General features: G+C 33.4%; 1 protein-coding gene across 5 annotated transcripts in view; it reads left to right on the forward strand.

Moving 5' to 3' along the window:
* The window catches only part of LOC144854143 (multiple C2 and transmembrane domain-containing protein 1-like), a 71,651-nt gene that overhangs the window by 13,537 nt on the left and 35,439 nt on the right, over window positions 1-22,675 (forward strand). For 3 of the 5 annotated variants that reach the window (XM_078712034.1, XM_078712035.1, XM_078712036.1), the window contains exon 3: window positions 21,799-22,117. In XM_078712034.1, coding sequence (XP_078568160.1) covers window positions 21,799-22,117 — 319 coding nt within the window. Of the gene's footprint in view, window positions 1-8,152; window positions 8,518-15,342; window positions 15,696-21,798; window positions 22,118-22,675 lie in introns of those variants that run through there. The other 2 variants (XM_078712038.1, XM_078712037.1) reach the window with 2 other exon arrangements.

Raw genomic sequence — 22,675 nt, forward strand, 5'->3', positions numbered from 1 at the left:
CCGTCTATCAAGAATAAAAAAGGACAAATTGACAGTGAAACGGAAGAAATAGAGATCGAAGAATCAAGTGATTCTTATGGCGATGCATGGAGTGAAGACTCTGATTCAGAAGAGGAATATATGGATTAATTTAAAATAATTTGTGCAGAAAAGTCATAGCTTATTAAATAAGACTGCTTTTTGTTGTAACTAGTGAAAACTACTGTAGATAGAATAAGGTACTATATAAAGTATCATATGCTAAAATGTCGGGTGTTGGGATATTTGATGTAGTTCTCATTTTAGTCATTCATGCTGTTTAATGGGTGTCTGGCGGACACAACCCACCACTTTAAATGTCTAGCAATGGTCATTTATTATACTAGGGATCATGCTGAACATTTTACAGCATGTTTTAAAAGGTTAGCTTTTCAGCTGATCTAGCTCATTTTTGGGAGTGGGGGTGTTTGACGGGGTCTGGCAGGCACAATCCACCACTGAAAATGTCTGGCAATGGTCATTCATAATAGTTATGAGTACATTGAACATTTTCCCACCAGTTTTAGAGGGTTAACTTTTAAGCTGATCTAGCTCATTTTTGGCCCTCCAGAAATGGGGGTCTGGCAGGCACCCCCCACCACTAAAATCGTCTGGAAATGTTCATTCATTATATTTCACTCTATGTCAAACAATTTGCAAAATATTTCACGGGGTTAACTTTTCAGCTGATCTAGCTCAATTTTTTGGGGGTGGGGTGTTTGACGGGGTCTGGCGGGCACAATCCACCACTGAAAATGCCTGGCAATGGTCATTCATGATAGTTATGAGTTTATTGAACATTTTCCCACTAGTTTCAGAGGGTTAACTTTTAAGCTGATCTAGCTCATTTTTGGCCCCCCAGAAATGGGGGTCTGGCAGGCACCCCCCACCACTAAAATCGTCTGGCAATGTTCATTCATTATATTTCACTCTTTGTCAAACAATTTGCAAAATATTTCATGGGGTTAACTTTTCAGCTGATCTAGCTCAATTTTTGGGGGGTTGGGTGTTTGACGGGGTCTGGCGGGCACAATCCACCACTGAAAATGTCTGGCAAGGGTCATTCATGATAAGTATGAGTTTATTGAACATTTTCCCACCAGTTTCAGAGGGTTAACTTTTAAGCTGATCTAGCTCATTTTTGGCCCCCCAGAAATGGGGGTCTGGCAGGCACCTCCCACCACTAAAATCGTCTGGCAATGGCCATTCCTTATATTTCACTCTATGTCAAACAATTTGCAAAATATTTCACGGGGTTAACTTTTCAGCTGATCTAGCTCATTTTTTTTACCCTTTACAATGTCCTTCCTAGCCACACCCACCAAAAGAAACGCGCCAGACTGTCATTTCCATACATTGATATGTACGTAGATAATTGCCACATGCATAGAAATTGGTTAACTTTCCAGCTAGGTTGACCCCTCTGGGCTCCTGCTCTAATATTGCTGAGCTACAATAAACATCTACCAAACCAAACTAACGTCTTCGTTCATTTATATATTATATTGTTGTGTACAAACAAAGACATAACATCAGAAATTCGAACCAATTTAATGTGGATATATTTTATGTTATCATCGGATTAATTTTTTCATTGGCATATTGAAGTTAGACCTCTGTTTTCTTCGGATCTTTGGACTCTTCTTGCTTCAGTGGATAATATCAAGGTCTGTGAGTAACTTTATTTTATAACACATTAACAATGGCCGACAAGAATAAACCAGCAATGGACTGGGCATCACCAGATTTGTTGAGGGAATTTAAACGGTTCAAACAACACTGTCAATTCACGTTTGATGGTCCTTTAGACGCAAAGACGGAAATACAAAAAGTTAACTATTTAATGACTTATATTGGGGACCGTGGACGAGAAATATATGGGACATTTGTATGGGCCGCAGCTCAGCCCGAAAATGGTGACCAAGCAGCAATACCTGCAGAAAACGAGATGCTGAGTGGGGTTTTAAATAAGTTTGAAAATTACCTAAAACCCAAGCGAAACGTGATCAAGGCAACAATAGACTTCCACAAAAGATGCCAGCACAAAAGTGAAAATTTTAATGACTTTTTGACGGACATTAGAATTCTTGTAAAATTGTGCGACTATGGCGATCTAGAGGAAAGGATGTTGCGCGATGCTATTGTACTGAGAGCCATTCATCCCAGAGTCAAGGAAAAGTGTATGGATGAAGGGGACAATCTCACCCTGGACAAGGCAATCAGCATTGCACAAAATCAAGAAGTTAGTGATGACACGTTGCAAGCATCGGCAAGTCAACTAAATGCATTGAGCATGAATAATCATAGTAACTCAAAAAGGAGCTCTACTAAACACTTTGACTGTAGAAGGTGCGCCACAAAACATGGACCAAAATCATGTCCAGCATTTGGTAAAATATGTGACAAATGCAACGGGCGCAATCACTTCGGAAAATGCTGCACAACGAAAACAAGCTACGCAAAGAAACACGCAAAAGATGATAAACACAAATATCACAGCAAAAGCTCAGAATCTGAGGAGGAAACCTTTCTATTGAACACAATTGAAATAGAGTGTAACGCCATTTCAAAACTCTCCCATGGATTTTTCTGTCAACTTGACATAAACAACAACAAAGTTGTATTTCTACTTGACAGTGGGGCAAAAGTTAACATATTGCCATACACGGAATACAGCAAACTGAACAGCAAACCACTCCTCATTCCCGTAAGTACGCCAGTCAAAAGCTACTCCGATGCTGCTATCCCAATTTTAGAGAAATGCAACCTGGACATAGCGTACAGTAAGGATCGTAAAGGAACATTTGCAGTATACATAGTTGATGACAAATTGACAAATTATAAACCACTATTAAGTGCCGATACATGTTTGCAGCTACAACTAATAATACCAAACTTTGAGGAAGCGTCACTGAATACAGTGGAACGAAACACCACTAACGGCATTCATCATGTACAAGATATTGTAAACAAACACGATAATGTCTTCAAAGGTCTTGGGTGCTTACCAAGGAAGTATCACATACACACTGACAAATCGATTCCACCAGTTCAAAGTCCTTGTCGGAAAATACCCTTCAAGATAAGAGATAAAGTTAAAATGGAACTTGATCGCATGGAACAGCTTGGTGTGATAGAAAAAATTCAGGAACCAACTGAATGGGTAAGCAACATCGTTACCGTGAACAAACGGAATGGTGACATTCGCCTATGCCTTGACCCTAGAAATCTCAATAAAGCCATAAAGCGTGAACACTTCAAGCTACCGTCGAGGGAAGAAATTATGGCCGAATTCGCTGATGCTAAATTTTTTACAAAACTAGATTTCACATCAGGATATTGGCAGCAACCTCTCGATGACGAAAGTGCTCAACTAACATGCTTTATTACACCAGTGGGACGTTACATCTTCAAACGTTTACCATTTGGAATTAACTGTGCAAGCGAAGGGTTCCAAGTGGCAATTAGCAACTTGTTGGAAAACATACCACGAGTAAACTCAATGCAAGATGACATCATAATATCATCTAAAACAATTGAAGAACATAGAGACACATTAAGCCAGGTACTTGACATCATAGAGAAGAACGGCATAAAGCTAAACAAACGAAAATGTGAGTTCTGTGTCAAGCAAGTTGTATTCCTTGGTGATTTACTGACAGATAAAGGCATAAAGCCAGATCCAGAGAAAATTAAGGCAATAACAAATATGCCACAACCCTCAACCAAGCTCGAGATGCAACGATACTTAGGCATGGTCACATACCTAGCAAAGTTTGTACCAGACTTATCAAACATAACTGCTCCGCTAAGAGAGTTGACGAAAGATAACGTAGTCTGGGTATGGCAAACATCCCAAGATAATGCTTGGAGAGAAGTTAACAAGCTGTTGACAACTGCGCCAGTTTTGCAATTCTATGACCCAAACAAGCAATGCAAAGTCAGTGCGGATGCATCAAAGGATGGCATCGGAGCTGTTCTACTCCAACAACACAATGATATATGGGCGCCAATAGCATATGCCTCAAGAGCAATGACCTCAGCAGAAACAAGGTACGCACAAATTGAAAAAGAGTGCCTAGCCACAATGTTTGCATGTGAAAGATTCCACCAATTTCTTTATGGACAATCAGTTATATGCGAGACTGATCACAAGCCACTTGTATCAATCTTCTCGAAACCGCTAGCTGATGGACCTCTGCGTCTACAAAGAATGCGATTGCGTCTGCAAAAGTACGACATAAAGATAATCTATGTACCTGGAAAATCACTCCAAACAGCGGATACTCTTTCACGAGCAGTTGACGCGACATACCAACTGTCGTCAGAGCAACAATTTAATGATGACATTGATATGTATGTACAATCAATAATTGCAGCGCTACCTACTACTGACAAAAAACTCAAGGAAATTGAAGTTGAGTCAGGCAACGATGAAGCGATAAGAGAACTGAATCGCACAATTCAACAAGGATGGCCTAACAAGCGAAACAAATGCCACCCAGCAACACGAGATTACTGGAATTATCGTGATGAGCTATCAATAAAAGGCGATCTCGTATTCAAAGGTGATCGAATTGTAATACCTGCTAAAATGACAAAGGACATGCTTAAGCAAATCCATACTGGACACTTGGGTATCGAAAAATGCAGGAGACGGGCTAGACAAGTAATATTCTGGCCAAACATCAACAAGGACATAGATGACAAAGTAAAATCTTGTCCGACATGCCAGAAACACCAACCAATGCAACCAAAGGAACCAATGGTATATGCAGCCGATAACACCCAACCATGGCAAAAAATTGGGGTTGATCTTTTCACGGTAAACAATAACAATTACATCACATGTGTTGACTATTATTCTCAATACATTGAAGTTCGTCAACTAACAAGTTCATCTTCAGCAGCTGTAATCAACATACTGAAATCATGGTTTGCAATACATGGTACACCATTTGTACTCTTTTCTGATAATGGTCCACAATTCGTCAGTGAAGAATGAATGGAACTTTGAACATACAACTTCCAGTCCATATTTTGCGCAGTCAAATGGACAAGCTGAAAATGCAGTAAAGATAGTCAAACGAATTATCAAGAAATGTACAGAGACAAAGGAAGATATATACTTAGCACTACAGATATATCGTGCTACACCACTCGAGCATGGACTTAGTCCAGCAGAAATGATGTTCTCAAGGAAAATCAGATCAAACCTCCCAGTTAATGAGTCAGTGCTAAAACCAAAACTTATTGACTTAAAGGAAAAGAAGGATGAGCTAAAGCAAAAACAAGCGCGGAACTATAACAAACATTCAAAAACTCTAGAAACCATACAATACGGACAGAAAGTTAGAGTATATGATACAACATCTAAGTTGTGGAACAAAGTTGGAACAATTCACAAATCACTACCTCATAAATCTTATCTTGTGAAATGTGGAAATGATATCTATAGACGGAACAGAAGGCACATCATGCCAATACCATCCATTGACAGATATGACAATGACGACTATGACTCGGATGACGACGTACCGGTTCCAAATGACAGAAATCGTCAAACTACCGATCAAAACCGACCACGACGTCAAGCCCGACGACCAGCATACTTAGACGACTATGTTACAGACAAAATATTATAATGTATATAGATAATTATGCAACGACTTATGAATAATGCTAGCATGTACATAAATAAATTTAAATAACAAGATAAAAATATTTAAAAAAAAAAATAAAAAAAATCTAAGTATAATACTCTTGAAATCTTATGCATGAACTATGGATACATAAATAACGGATTTAAAAGAATACTAAGAAAAATATTTTAACTTTCAAAAGAGGGAAGATGTAATGATATTACATTACAAGTGACTGAACTTACAGGTTCAACAGGTCCACACACCTTACTGGTATCTAGGTTAGCTATCCTCATAGCCATGACAACCACATACCAGACGTATTAGTAATGATAACTAATGTTTCATAACCACTTGCTATATTGCTGAGCTACAATAAACATCTACCAAACCAAACTAACGTCTTCGTTCATTTATATATTATATTGTTGTGTACAAACAAAGACATAACATTACAACCTAGATTTTAGTTCAGCTTTCAGCTTAGTCCAGACAGAATTTAATTTGGTTCTCTCCTCTAAAACTGTGTAATGCTGACCCAATTTAAACCATGAAAAGTAGCTTTGAACAGGACTACACTACCATTTTGAATAGGCCATGCTTGAGGTGGGCCTGAGCAATAGTAAGAAGTTTGAAAATGGCAATTGGTATATAAACAAGTCTATTTCGTCTACTCTGTAGATACCCGCAAATATTGGTCTTCTGGGGTTACTACAATAACTGTTGCTGCAGGCAGTTTTAAAATGGGGCTTGTCAATTGTTTTTTACAATACTCTCGTCAGTATAGAAGCATATTGTGTGAGAACCTGTTTATGCTCCAAACCTTAAAAATACTGTCAATGAAATACCGATATTAAAGCACCCATTTCTGCTTTTAAAACATATACTGCATTTACTGTAAGTAGTAGTAGTGTATTTATAGTGTTTTCTTCTTATTCAACTATTGAACTGCTAAAGTGAATTATACAAAAGCAGTGTAATTTAATACTTTGTTCTTCAAATTTATATTTGATTTATTCCCATGTTTCAGATCAATAGATGTCATGGTATTTAATACTTAATGTATAAATAAAATACTTACGTTTTGTTTTCTAACCTAAAGCTCTGTCTACACTATCAAACTAGTTTGAATAGTGTGATAAGCCCAAATATGGTAGTGATATGACATCATAATGTCCATATATGGTTACATCAAATTTTTTTGTAACATAAAGTTTGATAGTGTACACAGAGCTTTGGTGTGTTTGATAATTCTACAGTATTATCTCTAGCATTGTGATGCTTGTTGTACTTACATAGGACTGCACCAGAATATTATGTTTTAGATATTGTGTGAAACCTTTTGGGTCTTCATATCAAACTGTATTGATTGCCTTCAAAATCAATTTTCATTTGGTTATTACCTCCGCATAATCGACCACCCTTCAGACTTGTTATGAAATGATGAAATTAAGAATTTAACAAATATTATTTTAGTTTTGTATTTTCTAATTTTCTAATCAATAACATGCATTTAATGTTCTAGTGTAGATTCTGTAAACTCCACTTTTGTATTTCTAAAATTATTGTATGCTGCCCTCTATTTGATTTTGGGACGTACATTAAATGATTAGAGCTCCCTCTATTTCAAAATTTCTAAATTAATTTTTCCAAATTCTAAATAATTCTATCTAAGGCCCTCTATTATATTTTAATTTAAGAATAAATCGAATTTGTAACTACAGTATCAAGCATTACTTGTACATAGCTTAACATGTTCAATGATAAACAAAATAGTTCAAATGATATGTTTATTTGGTTAATTAAGGCAAGTGATTGTAGCCAATACCAACATAAATAAATATATTTCAAGGGTTCTAACTCAGTGATGTAGCCACAAGAAATAAAGTGGTACAGTTTTCGCAAGAAAAGGGAACAAGCACTGTTCAAGCCACTGGGGTTTCAAAGGCATCTGTGAGAAAGTGGTCAGGTTGAAACCTTTACCAACAATACTGGTAACTGCCTACTGTAGTACAGCTGATAAGAAGAGGCCTTCTTATATAAAAATATAACTTAATTAACTTAATACTTCATCTATTAATTAATGCTAATTTTAATTAAAAAATATCAAACACATTACTGTATATTTTATTATAACTGAAGTAGGTTGCTACTAAATCATTATAGAGCAATGTGTTCTACCAGGACAAACGAGATGATCGTAATTCCTGAAGCACCAGTTGACCAATTAACCTTTCATTATCAGGGTATTTTGTACGATGACAAACAAATACCAAATTGTACTACAGTACATTGTCCAATCAGCTGTGTATCACACTCCATTTGACTTATTAACTATTAAACACTTTTTTATACAAAACCTATCACTTTCTTAAGCTCTGTCTACACTATCAAACTAGTGCCCAAATACGGTAGTGATATGCTCAAATATAGTAGTGATATGACATCATCATGTCCAAGGGCACATCACATTTTTTTGTCACATAAAGTTTGATAGTGTAGACAGAGTTTTACTCTACTATACCTAAACATCAAACAAATTATAGATAAACTTGAGCCCCACATGCCATTTTGTCACCTTACCTACGGTAATATTATTGAATATATTGTACGCTCAATACATCCGCCATCTACTCTACAACCTTCCAGCATTGTAAATTTATTTTTTTAATGAATATATTTTTTCCCGTTAATCCTTGGTTGAGTGAGCGACATCTGAGAGTCGATACCGTGTGAGACATTGTGTCAATAGAAGTAGGTAGTATTAGTAATTAGTCGTGCAGTCAGGTAGGATAGAGCAGCGACATCAACATCTCCGCTCACTACAATGCCAAGACGATTTTCTTTACCTTCACAGGTATTATTTTGATCTTTTTATTAGCCTTTTTAGAATTATTTATTTATTAAATAACTAAGTTTACATATTTGGTTAAGTGATAACTGTATGGATTATATTGTCTTATTGTTATTATGCAGTATTAAGCAAGCATTTTTTTAAAATGAATATTATACTTTAATATTTAGCATTTCTCTGTTTCTATTCTTATATAATAGTATATCGTGAGATTATCAATTTTATCTCTGTTGCGGCGCATGGGTACATCAAGCTGTTGCTGTACCATAAAAGTTTCTTTACAAAACAAATTAATTTTATTACAATGTAGAATACAATGAATTAATAATTATTTAAATATTTAAATGCAGTATTGATCTCAGAATATTTCCTTTCTGTTTCTCATAAAAAAAATTTATTTGCAAATATTTGTTTCCCAGTTGTATTTAGACTGTGTAAATTATGTATTAATCATTATTACACTCAGTAGTACATGTTAGGTTTCAAAATAAAATGTTATATTCGTGTGAAATTCATCAATATTTATTTTATTTAGTGTAGTATAGGCTACTATTACTAATATAAATGTTCATATTCTATTTTATGTAATTTAAACCTATTTCCTACACATCTTTAAACAAATTATGTTTTTGAATTATGCTCTATATAATATTTAGTATGTGTAGTAGTAGGTTAATTTACAAAATCTAAAATGTCCATTTTTTCATTTTTTACTTTGTATAAACAATCTATTATTACAGTATATATATACACCAATTCATAGTTATTATACTTTTTTTAAAATTCATTTTTCATTGAATGCCCTTATGTTCTATTAAAAAAAAATATACTGTATTATGTGATATAATATTATAAATTATAAAATGACCATAAATTGTCTATTGTACAGTACAGTATCTCTACTTTTTAAAAAAAAATTCATTTTTTGTAATTGATGGCCATTGGTATAAAAGTGTTCTATTCATAATATATTATATTATGTAATAATATTAGGTTTACATAATATATTTCTATAATTTTCTTTTACTCTACCTTTAATTGCTTTTTGTTGCATTATCAAACAAGGTTTTATCGTAGTGATCAATTTACCAGTGTTGATCTATTCAATGCTAATGACGTTTGATCTAAGTTTTATTAATTCAAGGTTTGTTAGTCATAATTATATGACTACTGTAAAGGTGATGCATCATAAGATGCACGATTAAGAAATCAAGTGAAACATGAAGATGATATAATATTCCTCTATTCCTTAAAGTATTAAATATTGCATAACAGGAATGATATGTTCATCTAAAATAAAATGTGTCATAAACTTTATTTATAATCAAATATGAGGTACAGTTGTACAAACAGTAATTACTGTATAATCATGTGCTCTAGTATAATCCCACCTCCTAAATTTATGCTAATTTTTTCGTCAATTCCATTGTTTCCTAGTGTAATCCCACCCCTAATATAGGCCTCAAGTCTTTGGTCAATTCCCATACACTAATTTTCGCTAAATTTCATAGCCACTAGACCTCCTAGAACTCTGTATAGACTGCAACTCTTAACACCTACAATTTAACTACCAAATATTCTGTTTGTATTAACACAAAATGTAGTGTAAAAATATTGTACTAAATTCTTAAATTAGCTTGATCACTTGGTGTGAGTATTATCTCCTTTATAATTATAACATAACTTGTCAGGAGGTGTCAAACAGTAGCTCCCAATTACAGGAAAATAAGATCATCTCTTTCTAACCATCTCATTATTTAACTTAAACTTTAACTTAAGTCATGAAAAATCTTTGTACAGATCTAGTGTACAACATCTGCCCAGCTACAGTATAGTATGAGTACACTGCCAACATCTATTATTTTTTAAGTCTATTTCGTGCCAAGTTTACCTGAATAAACCGACAATAGCCATTTTCTACAAAGAGTGATATATAACTAAAAAAGTAGAAAATTCAAACATCCCTCTCCATAAATGGTATAGACTTTTTTTTATTGAACAGAAGAATGCTACAGTATCTGCACATTATTTATCAGAATTTGTAGTTCTAATAAGATATAAATTATCACAACTCATTTATTTAATTCTATTTTTCTATGGCCCTAATTTAAAAAAAATAACTACATTTAACAGTTACTATTTGACAGACAAAAGGAATAAACTAAAAATAGAACTGGTATTCAGTTCACAAAAAGCTGGGCTGAATATATAGAAACTAATTATAGTAAAGAAACAGAAGTGTTTGATGGAATGCTAAAAAGGCAACTTGGATGTAATTGTGAAAAACCAATAGAATTGAGTGAATGAGATATGTAAAAAGGATTCATTTATATCTTGTTTAATGTGTAATGTAGTATTATCAAGATGAAAATATGATAATTATTATAATTCCCTGAAAAGGATAATAGCTTTAATAGCACTATCTGAATATTCATTCTCTCATGTAATGCTTTAATAAAGTTTGCATATTGTAAAAATGCAATACAATATTTTGTAAAATTAATGTTTATGAGCTCAATGGGATGAATATTCTATTAATAGGAAAGTCAGGTTTCAACAAAATGGAAGTATTCTTTCCATTATTTGTTTTAATAATAATAATAATAATATTTCATTCTTATATAGCACATATATAGCACATATAAGCAAGCTCTCAATGGGCTGCACATTATTACCCCGATCAAACACACGGACACATATACAGTACTCCCATAATAATGCAGCTAGTAATCAGCGCAAAGCTGTGTCTTGATCTAACCGGTACCCATTTTATACACCTGGGTGGAGTGAGGCAAATGTAAATAAAGTGTCTTGCCTAGATACAAGCAATGTAGTGAGAGTTGGATTCGAACCACGATCTTACGATCAGTAATCCGACATACTGCGCCACATGCCCTTTTATAGACTTGCCCCAAGTCTGTATTTATTGTCTTTTTTTTTATTTATTTGTTTTCATTTCGACCGCGATTTTTGTCTGAAAATACAGACTTGTGAAACACGTATAGAAATCGATTTGCAGACCGCAAACATCCGATAAGAATGACGTAGGTTATCATACCGTATTTGGCTATATGGGGCGGGCGGTATGTAAATATGGATTTCGAATCAACCAATGATCATTTTGTTTCAAAATGAAAAAGATCGAGTACGTACAGTGCTGAATGTACGATCGAGACTGAACAACTGTTGAAATATAAAATCGTGTTGCCAAGTTGTTTTGTTTATTAATTGTTTAGTCCTGGCCTAGGCCTCCTTCGTAGGGCTACTCAACTTGTACGTATGACCTGCCAAATAAAACGCCAATAAGGTACATACCACCACCGACGGGCACACAACAGGGCTACACCACCACACAGAACAGGACAGGGTCTGGGTGGGAATTAAATAAATGATCCATTCAATGTTTGATTTGGCGGAGAAGCTAGCCTATCATATCAAGACGAGTTTTCATGTTCTTGGGAAAAATCTCATCAAATGTTTACTACTTACTAGGCATATAAAATCATTTCTAGCCTTCAAAAACTTTCATCAATGTACTCAAGTACACATTGTCTAAACGTAACATAGCGCATGCGCATCGTCTTAGATGTCGAGTCTTTGAAATTCTGAAATATGAATATTAAAACAACGTACGAGTGAGTAGCCAATGGCATGCGGCTGAAACTAGTCAACTGGATAATTTATGCACCAAGAATTCTTGGTGTCAAACCACGTGACTTATGCGTGTTTCCCCAGACGGAGTATCCAAACTCAAGTAATACACGTATGAAACGCCATATGTGCAAAAATATTTATATTTTTACAAAACTCCGTCTGGAGCCCAGACTAGCCCTTTTATAACGCAAGTAAACTTTTTAGTTTGATATAATTAATCCATTGCATTTTGAATGGGAAGCTATAAAGCCACTAAAAAGGCTGCTGTTGGATTTGGCTCCAGTCATAGATGGCGCACATTAAAGGTACGCGTTTATAAAAAGCTGAATGTGCAATACGACAATGAGGCACTATATTTTAATGTAGGTTTTTATTGGTATGAATGGGCACAGAAAACCCCATGAATTTCAGATTTAGACTCGAAACTTCTCTTAAAATGTCTGTTTTAGAATATTGTTAATGGCGGTTTTCATCGCTGGAATGCCCCATGTTTATCTTAGTTTATCCATAACTTTTTCTTCATTCTTTATTAAATTTAAACTTATAAAATAAAAATATCTATGTTTAATATAATAAGTAAGTATAACAGTTTAACTAACGGTAAGTACCCTTTTGAATAAATTCCCTAAATTTTCATTTAGTGCTCCAGTAATCCTTAACACTTTGAAGCGTCTCATCATCATCATTCAAGTGTTTTAATGTCCCAAATTTTTTACAACTGGTTCTGTAATCTACTTTAACAAATATATTTCACGTGGCCAATATAAGACAAACACTTTCAATATAGCAATAGTCTCCATTAGTATTCAAATATATCTATATATATATTAAATGCTATTATTAATTACTGCAGTGGCAAACAAATACAAAATAGCATCGTTTAACCTTCAGAAGATGTGATGAAAACTGTAATTCTCTTTCACCGTTTGTCTAAAAATAAACGTTAGCATTACCATGTTTTATTGCGGTTCAGATAAGCTGAGCTACCGTCGTTCATTAGATTAATTGTCGTAAGAATTTAAATCTAGTGCTTATACGAGCTTTGGTTACGATGACATGACTGAATAATGCGATTGTTGTGTACGTTTGTGAATTCTTCATTTTATATCTAGGGTGTTTTAATAAGGAATGTTTTCTGGTATTATCTGTGAAGTTGATAATTTTATTGGGTGTTGTCTGCCGTTGGTAAGTAATATTTATATCTGATGTAGGCTAGGCCATCTCAATGAGTCTAAACGTGCATGTACACGCCTGAAATCCATCAGTATGGTCATCCAAGGAGGATCATAATTAATACTTGTAAAAGCTTTGAAATTTGAAGCCTTTATTATAAACAAAATGATTGATGAATTGTCTACTTATTATTCACTCTTTAATATTGCGTGAATGCTTGTGAATTTATTAGAATTATAATATTTATGATGAAATATATCTATTCCGGATATGCAGTATATCAATGTTAATATGATGTTTTTTGTCCAGACATTGTCTAATTTGGTAAGATTACAGTATTACTTGCATAGATTAGATGCTACTAGACAATTTTACATTCTCCTTATCATTGTCATCCATATGGTCACTTTAACAATGTGTTTATTACAATAAAGGTGTGTTTTTAGCAAGAGGTTTGTTATTGATGTGGAAGTACAGTGTTTAGTATTAATTATTTGAATATAGTACACAATAACCTTCATCCTCTATCTCATGTTTATATGCAAATTATTTAGTATTGTATATGCTAATATACCTTAAGTGTTATGATAATGTTATATTATGACTAGGCCTATAATATAACATAGTATTTAGATATGCTGTATTATAGGGATTAAACATTATTTTACCATGAGATACCCTTGAGCTTAAAGGATGGCCCCAGTGTTCAGATATATTAATTTCATATTGTTTATTACACATGTCTAAAATTAGAAAATAATACAAATTTTTGATAAATGTATATTTTGTGTCTATTTCGTGCCTAGCTTACCTGGATAAACCGACAATAGCCCTTTATCCTTAAAGAGCGAGATATACCTCTAATACCACAAATGGTATAGTCCATGAACTATGCCCCCAGCAGCAGGTAGGAGTAAAACAGTAAAAAAACAAGGGGTGTTTTTTTCCAGGAGCTTGAGTAGCTATGAACTAATTTATTAATATGCGAGAGCTAAAATATTTTAGTATTGTATGTTGGTCTGCAATATTTTAAACACAATTACCTATACCCTTTAAAGAAGACTTTACAAAATCATAGGTTTATGGATGACATTTAAAAAAAGTTGATTTGTGTTGAAATAAAAATTCATCATTCTCATTTTCAAACTGTATAATAATAACACAATTTCATAGTTAATTTTTGTTTATTTATGATTGCTTGAGGTCTACATAAAGATCACTGCATCTCTCTTGGGTCATAAGTTACTGCTTCCTATTGTAACATTATAATTCTGTCACATTGTCATCATCAATTACAAAATGTGTGACAATTGGCAGTACAAATAATATTGATGCTTTAGTTGATCCGTGATTAATATGTACGTTAATTTATAATTGCTGATGGATTGACTTATACAATGATATCTGTGAATCTACACTCGCGCTAGCAATTCATGAATTCGCAAATAGCGATTAATGAGTTGTCAATTGGCAAAATAAAATATCTTTGCAAAACTGGTGAAAATTATTTTCCCCCAACAGCAACAAACATTCATTCGCCAAGCCTGACTCAGGCTAAAATTGTTTTTTAAGCACAATATGTCGCCAGCGTACACAATGCCAGTGATATAGAATAGAGAGAAGGACGAAAGATACTGCGCGACTCACCTTACGGTTAAGCAAAAATGTAAATATAGAATTAATTTTCAAATTTTTTATTGAAATAAACGGTTTATTCAGCGCATGCAGCAAATATGACATGTAACCTTCTGTTCCAATTAGAACACTAATTATTTTCAAAATGTTAGAAAATACACAGTAATACCAGCAATAGTTACAGACTTTGACGTATATGTTATATCCAAGCTACGTACCAATAAAATACTTTGCATTGACGTAGAATTACTGCCTAATATGCAACAGCACCAAATATACATACACTGTAATATATTCATCATATTGGTGGAATTTTCATCTCTTGTATCCAATATAGATTATTTTAACAAACTCTGTAAATAGAAGAATTGAATAATTAATATAATAATGCTGGTTTAGCGAGATATTGAGGATTTCTACTTGTTGAATAAGAACTATATTTGTCTGTAACAGCTGCTGGTAGTAACGTAACTTTTTATTGATGTGGCCATATATTAATTTAAACCAATAGTCTAGGCCTGCTGTTTATATGTGTGATTGTATAAAAGGAATTATGGCGTAATATTTTTAGGTGCTAAATACGTTTTTAAGCACCCTGCGTTATTTCTTATGAGTTGATTTTGATTTTATTTACCATGGGATCCCAAGAATCGCACGAGGAAGACAGTCACGACATGGAAGAACCTAGTCTGTTCGATTCATTTTTAGATTTTATTTTGGTAGGTCTTATTAATTAATTGTGTACACAGATTGATTAAATGATAAGTGCAATAGAAGCCACATGTGGATATCAGTATCCTTTTGATAAACAGTAGGCCTATTATATGGAAGACTAATGTTGTAGCCATATTGCATTTCGAGCTGTGTGTACATTACAAAAACATCTTTTTTTCGTAACTCGCAGTACAAAGAATATGCTGGCTACAGTTAGGCAGGAGAGACACTCACTTTCAAAGGTCTCGCACCCACCATTTTAGGTCCATCCGCCCATCCACTTTTGATTGGCCGAGCGGTTAAGACAGTGGAACCATAATTACGTAGCCATAACATCGGCAAAGGTTCGATGCTCACTCGCTCCATGGTTAAGGTGGTCTTTAAAGAAACTAGTACATCTTTCGAGACGAGACGGGGTTACCCCGGTGTACTAGTAAACACACTCACACTGTCGCACACATCCACTGGTCATAACTGGGCTCATTGTGCAATGGGACTGGACCGTTTTAGAGGTGTTTACCACCTGTTGGTCCCATCTTTCACTAATGAAGATCTTAGTGGGAAGGTTAATACATTTAACATTTTGTGCAATAAAGAAATACATCATGTATTTTCAAAATTGACAGATGAAATTAGCTAATACTCACCACAGCCAGACAAGACATGGCCATGATAATGGAAATTGTTATTAGCTAAAAACATAGCAAGAACGTCCATAGAGTTAATAAAGAAAACTGAAAAAGTCCTATTTTCAATTCTATTCAGAATACTGTACGTGTTAAATTATTCTTTTAATAAACTCATAATTAGAAACAAAATAGATGATCTGATTAATGTATTGTTTATTTTAGGTTTTTATAAACAAGATATATCACATCAAGATATCATTTTTTTTTTTTCAATTAAAAATTTTTAAAAAAAAGTATGAAACTTTGTCACTTTTTTTGGAATGCACAGCCACATATATTTTTAAAATGATATAAAACAATATAACTCCTAATTTTACACACTGTATAAACATTTTCAACAAGAGCAAACTCTGTTCAAATGTTGATTGCATTTTTATGGTAAAAATATGTAAAACAAGTCTACTTACAAATGATTATCTTATTCAATTTTAAAATTCATTATACATAAAATAAAATCAATAGTAATATTTTTAACACATAAATTGTATGATTCACTGAGCTAACAGATGTAGAATAAATGTTTGTGATATTCCAAACACTTGGAAAAAATGTATAAAATCAAACTAAAAAGGAGAAACTGTTAAAGGATAGCTCCAAGTTTTCTAAAACATTTATACAACAAATTTAAGAATATTATTATTAATGTTGTTGCAAAAGTTTATATTTTATAATAAATAATAGAAGTTTTATATAGTTTTTGATATTCTGTAAACAAATTTTTACTTCTGTTTATTTTAAAATTAAATTGTTATCACTGGTAATAAAATTAATTAATAAATTACCAAAACAAGATACCAATAATGCCTTGTTTTCAATTACGTCAAGTTTTCAGCTAACAATTTATATAAATTTGGTATTGAGAGTGTGCTAGTTTTATAATCATTGAATGTTGTTGTTGTTGATTTGCCTGTTAATAATTGTCTTACAGTGTGGTTAGTTATTAATTAATAATGTTAGATATAGTTTGTAGCCTGCTGCCTATATTCCTTATAATAAAATCACATTGAGGTCAATTTAAGGTCATGTCTGGATTTTACGAATCACATTATACACTACAGCGTTTGGTCCCGTACCCTATGTAAAATGTACGTCCAATTGTTTATTTAAATAAAGTTTACAGTAGATAAACTGATGTATAGTAATTATCAAGGGTGTTATGCAATCATCTGCATCCAACCAATATACCAATAATATATTTAATATATAATTACATCCCAGCACTCCTCAGTGCCTTTGAGTAATGCGACCTAAACCTCCTGCTTTCACCTGCACAATAACAATTTAAACCTGCCTCTTATTTACAACATTTGAGCGCGTGCAGTGCACACTCAGACGGGTTGTGTGTACGATTTGTACCGCATGGTCTGTCATGAAATTACTCAACTGATGATAACACAGCAGTGGTTGATCGTTCAAGCAGAACAGTGGAGTGATGAACTAAAGACAGTGTGTAGATGCGTATGTTATTATAGCGTCAATCACCGCCTGCAATATTCCTGGATTGTAAGAGATACAGTAATATACTACTGGCAAGGTGATTTCTACTTATTGTTAGGTAAAAATTAATTTGGAAGGTAATTATCTTTTTATTAGAATGGATAATCAATAATATTATGTTTACTGTACACTGAACATCTTAATCTATAGTAGGCCTACCTATTTATTACTAGAGAGCTTTCAATAGGTAGATGGTAGATGAAGCAGATGGAGATAACATACATTGATGGGTGTGGAATTTATCTTCCATCTTCTTCTAAAGGTATTTAATTTTTGAGAGAACATGGCTGGTGTACTAGATTGATCCTTAGACAGCTCATTTGGTCATACAAGCGGTTCGAGTAGCCTTCTGCAATAACCATCATTAGGTGTGGTAACGAATACGAATAACAGAATTCATTTACCATTTATAATGCGTTGAATAGAGTTAGGTTTACCCGATTCTCATTGATGATCTCCACAAACGACAATATTTCCCTAGTATCATAGGAAATGTCATAATACAGTCTCACATGTACTGCCTGTATCAAGTATTGTTAGGTTAAGGGTTAGGTTTGGTCTATGATATTAAGTGATACAGGTGAAACACATGTGATGCTGTTTTACAGAATTTCTCATTTGATAATTGATTGAAGATACAGCACTGTAGTGGGAGGTTTTAGACAATTAAGAACATTCCAGAATAGTACTTGTTAAGCAATATAAATACCAGGCCACTGTCACACTGCAGTACAAATATTTTACCGTTATGTTAACAGGCAATTAATTTTTCACACATTCTCAAGTAGCTAATTTTGGTTATATTTGAATATATTAATATATTATAATTGCAAGTTGTTCTTAGATGAGTTATTGTAGATTAATTATGCATAACAGGCCTCTGTGATAATATTGATTGTTACTACAATACAGAAACTACATTGAAGTCTGTACATTTGTATAGTGAATGGCCGAACAGTTAAGGCAGTGGAACTACATGCAGCCGCAATATCAGCAAGCGTTCAAAACCCGCTCACTCCAGAGTAATGGTGGTAGAACAAGTTTTCTAGGGAAGGATCATAAACCTAAGTGCTCCTCAGTTAAAGAACCTAGTACATCTTTCGAGACAAGTAGGGGGTTACCCCGTTGTACTAGTCCACACAGCCACTGTCAAAAGTGCCTTAAGTAAGCTACTGGACTCTCTGGGAGAATAGTGTTTGACTGAAAAGGACCCAGTATGAAGAAGGAATAAACAAATTGTTACAAAAAATATTATAGATAAATCGTTAGTGATGCCATGAAATGACACTAACCACTAATGTTTGATTTGATAACTGTAATTTAGTGTGAAAAGTAATTTTAACTTCAAGGAATTTAAGAATTTTTATTTGCACGCATTAAGTAAAGATAACTCGGCTAATAAAAAGTGCAGATTGGAGTCTTGTTAATTAACTACAATATTGATGTTTTAAAAGCATTAATAGTAAAATCCATTTCACATGTGTGGTGTCTAGTCATATTGTGCACTTTCGCCTACGCCCAGCAAGTAAAAATATTATTTTGCACACGGCCAGAAACGTCTTTTACTTGATAGGCACATAGTCCAGTACATTATCAAAATGGTCACTAACTGTTACTTTGTGATGAAAAACAAAACATTGCCTTTTTGGGTGGCTTTTTTGACCAAATTTATGTTTGAAATGGAATTGCTATATTCAATGATATTTAGTATTCAATGCTCCAGGTATACTATTCAATGCTATTTAGGTATACTATTCAATGCTCTTTAGGTATACTATTCAATGCTCTTTAGTTATACTAATTTAAAACGCTCTCTAGGTATACTATTCAATGCTCTTTAAGTTTACTATTCAATGCTCTTTAGGTATACTATTCAGTGCTATTTAGGTATACTATTCAATGCTCTTTAGGTATACTATTCAATGCTCTTTAGTTATACTAATTTAAAACGCTCTCTAGGTATACTATTCAATGCTCTTTAAGTTTACTATTCAATGCTCTTTAGATATACTATATTCAATGCTCTTTAGGTATACTATTCAATCCTCAAGCCAATTCCTTTGAGCTGAACTCAATCCTCTACTGATCAAACTGGAATTTCCCACTATATTCCATAATGTTTCCACATGAAAGCTTTGACAATTTTGTTAATGTTTGTCATTTGTTATTGGCTATTAAGATATTACCACTGCATGTTCTCACTGTGTACATATCTTTTTATCATAACTACGTTGTTCTCTTTGTATAAAGACCATTATAAACATCTGTGTTGATATCAAAGCATTCAATGTTTTTAACTGAGTTTTGAGAAGTATTATTTTACATTGTAGACCTGTATTCCAATATAATGGTATACTGAAACAGCACCTTTATGGATATTGGTGATTTAATGCATATCTAACCATGTTAAATCTATTGGTATGTATTGAAAGAATTATTGTCAGATTAGGCCTGGTAGGCTAGTAATAACTTATAACAATCGGTTTCTGAGGTTGAGAACAAATTGTAAAATCTTATTTGTACCTAAAGATGCCTATTTACAAAAATATACCATCAAGTTTTGTGAATTAAAGGTTATAAAATATGTAAATAGATATTTCCATATTGAGAGTTTTATATATATTAATAATTATTCCTTTGATCATACCTTAAATGAGCTCTGACTTGATGGTTACTATATTAGTAGATTGATTCAGGATTTTTTTAAATGCTAAACTTGCCCTATATATTGCATTGCTAGACGCCGTTGAATCCATCTATTGATATACAGTACTGTAGGACCCGACCAGGGGAAGGGAATTGCAATATGTGGCCCAATATTTTCCCAAGTTCTTTTATAATTGATTTTAGTTTAGTTAAAATGAAATGTTTGTCTTTTTAAGTTTTTATTGTTTGAAAACAGCAAATTTAAAATCTGTATTGGGGATAGGGGCTCCCGTATGAAGTCCATGATCATTGATCAACAAACAAACTTGACACTTTTACCTTAAAAGAAGTACAGTGACCTTTAGCTATAGCACAAATACTGTACCTTATCCAATCAAGATTTCTAATAGTGCTATGTGTTGATTACATTAGGTTAATTAAGTCTAGTATTCAGGTTTCTGAAAATGGGTTTGACATAGATAGAGCAAAGGAAGAGATAGTATAGATCCTACAGAGATGTTGTATAATTAGTTTCAACCATCTAGAGATATTATATTATAGTGAAATATCTCTATGCTACATACAGTAGGCCTACAGATAACATTATTTCAGTTACTTAATTAATGTACTCTGAACAGACTCTGAAAATTGGAAATATTGTCTCAATTTCTAGTTTCCTAAAAGTTTTGAATTCCCTCTTTTGCCATTCAAAATAAATTGAACAACCAGACTTTCCACAAAACCTTACATTTTGGGCTAGCAAAAAAGTTTGGGAAAGTATACATACAGTAGAAAACATGTGGGGAAATACATTGGTTCAACTCTCAACATTTTGCTATTGTTGGTTGTACAAGAAATTCTAAACTATAGCATAGAATTGTTGTGTATTCTAGTGTCTTTATGATTATGATTATACTGTATAAAATAGAGTTCTTTGTTTTATATTTATAAATAATTATTAAAATAATTGCACAAAATTTGCAGTACAAAAAAAACAATGCTTTTAATATAATCTGATTATTTATGTTGAATTGTAATGGTCGTCGTGTATATTCCATCTTCCAATTGTCGAAGTTGATACAAATTGCAATTGAGAAGCTGAAACATTAAATTTAAGTTCACATTTCTCATAAAACCAGTTTGGACAAGGAATAGCTATTGATGTTAAACCAAGCTTACTGTATAACAGATATAGTAGTGTGAAATCACAGTGTATTGTTTTTCTGATAGTATTAGGGAAAAGTCATATTCATCTTTTCTTTTCTTCTTTTTTTAGCCCTCATTTATTAGAAAAAAAGTGAAAGATTCAGACACTGAAAGCATAAAAGAGGAAGAAGAACTACCAAAGCATACATCAGAACCGCAACAAAATGGGGCAGCTGGTGAAGGAAAGACATCAGAAGGGCAACGAGAGAAACTAACAGAAAAGTCACCATCAATAGAGATATCAAATCCAGAAGGCCAAGAAGTGCAAAGTGGGTCAGATGCTATGGAGATGGCCAGTCCAATGATTGCCATTCCCCCCTCTGATTTATATTACGAACTGGAAATTTTGTTGAAAGAAGGACGAAACCTTGCAATTAGAGATAAAAGTGGTAAGATTTTTTCTCACAGATACTTTAACAGTGTACAGTACTGTACACAAGGGTTTTGTTAATGATCAAGATATAGTGAGTGAAAAATGTAGAATAGACAATATCTTGTTTGGAGTCTATCGACATTGACTGATGTCCATCAAATTTGTCATTTCCTAAGAACGATCATTTGATTTTGTACTGTCTATTGGTACCGAGAACTACTATAATCAGTAGTCATGGTTGCCAGTGTTAATAGCCACTTCAGGGAAAAATATGCTTTGTATGGTTGTCCAAGACAATGCCTCACAGACGGTCAGAATCAGTGTCCGAGATTGAGCGACCTCTCATTTCTTGGTGGCCAAAACATGGCAGTCGAAATGATCAAACTAATCGAGACTGGATTGTACTGTTGTATTGCACGCAACTGATGCAAAACATTAATCTTCTTTTTTTTTTATTTTACTCAGAACCAACAATTTTATTTTTAGTTGTCCTACGTACCTTTTTGGTTGGGAACAAATGAAATTGATCCTGTGACATTTTATTGTTAGATTGTTGCAAATCCATGAAAATGAA

The sequence above is a fragment of the Antedon bifida genome, chromosome 10 (assembly GCF_963402885.1).
Source record: "Antedon bifida chromosome 10, ecAntBifi1.1, whole genome shotgun sequence".
Lineage (NCBI taxonomy): Eukaryota > Metazoa > Echinodermata > Crinoidea > Comatulida > Antedonidae > Antedon > Antedon bifida.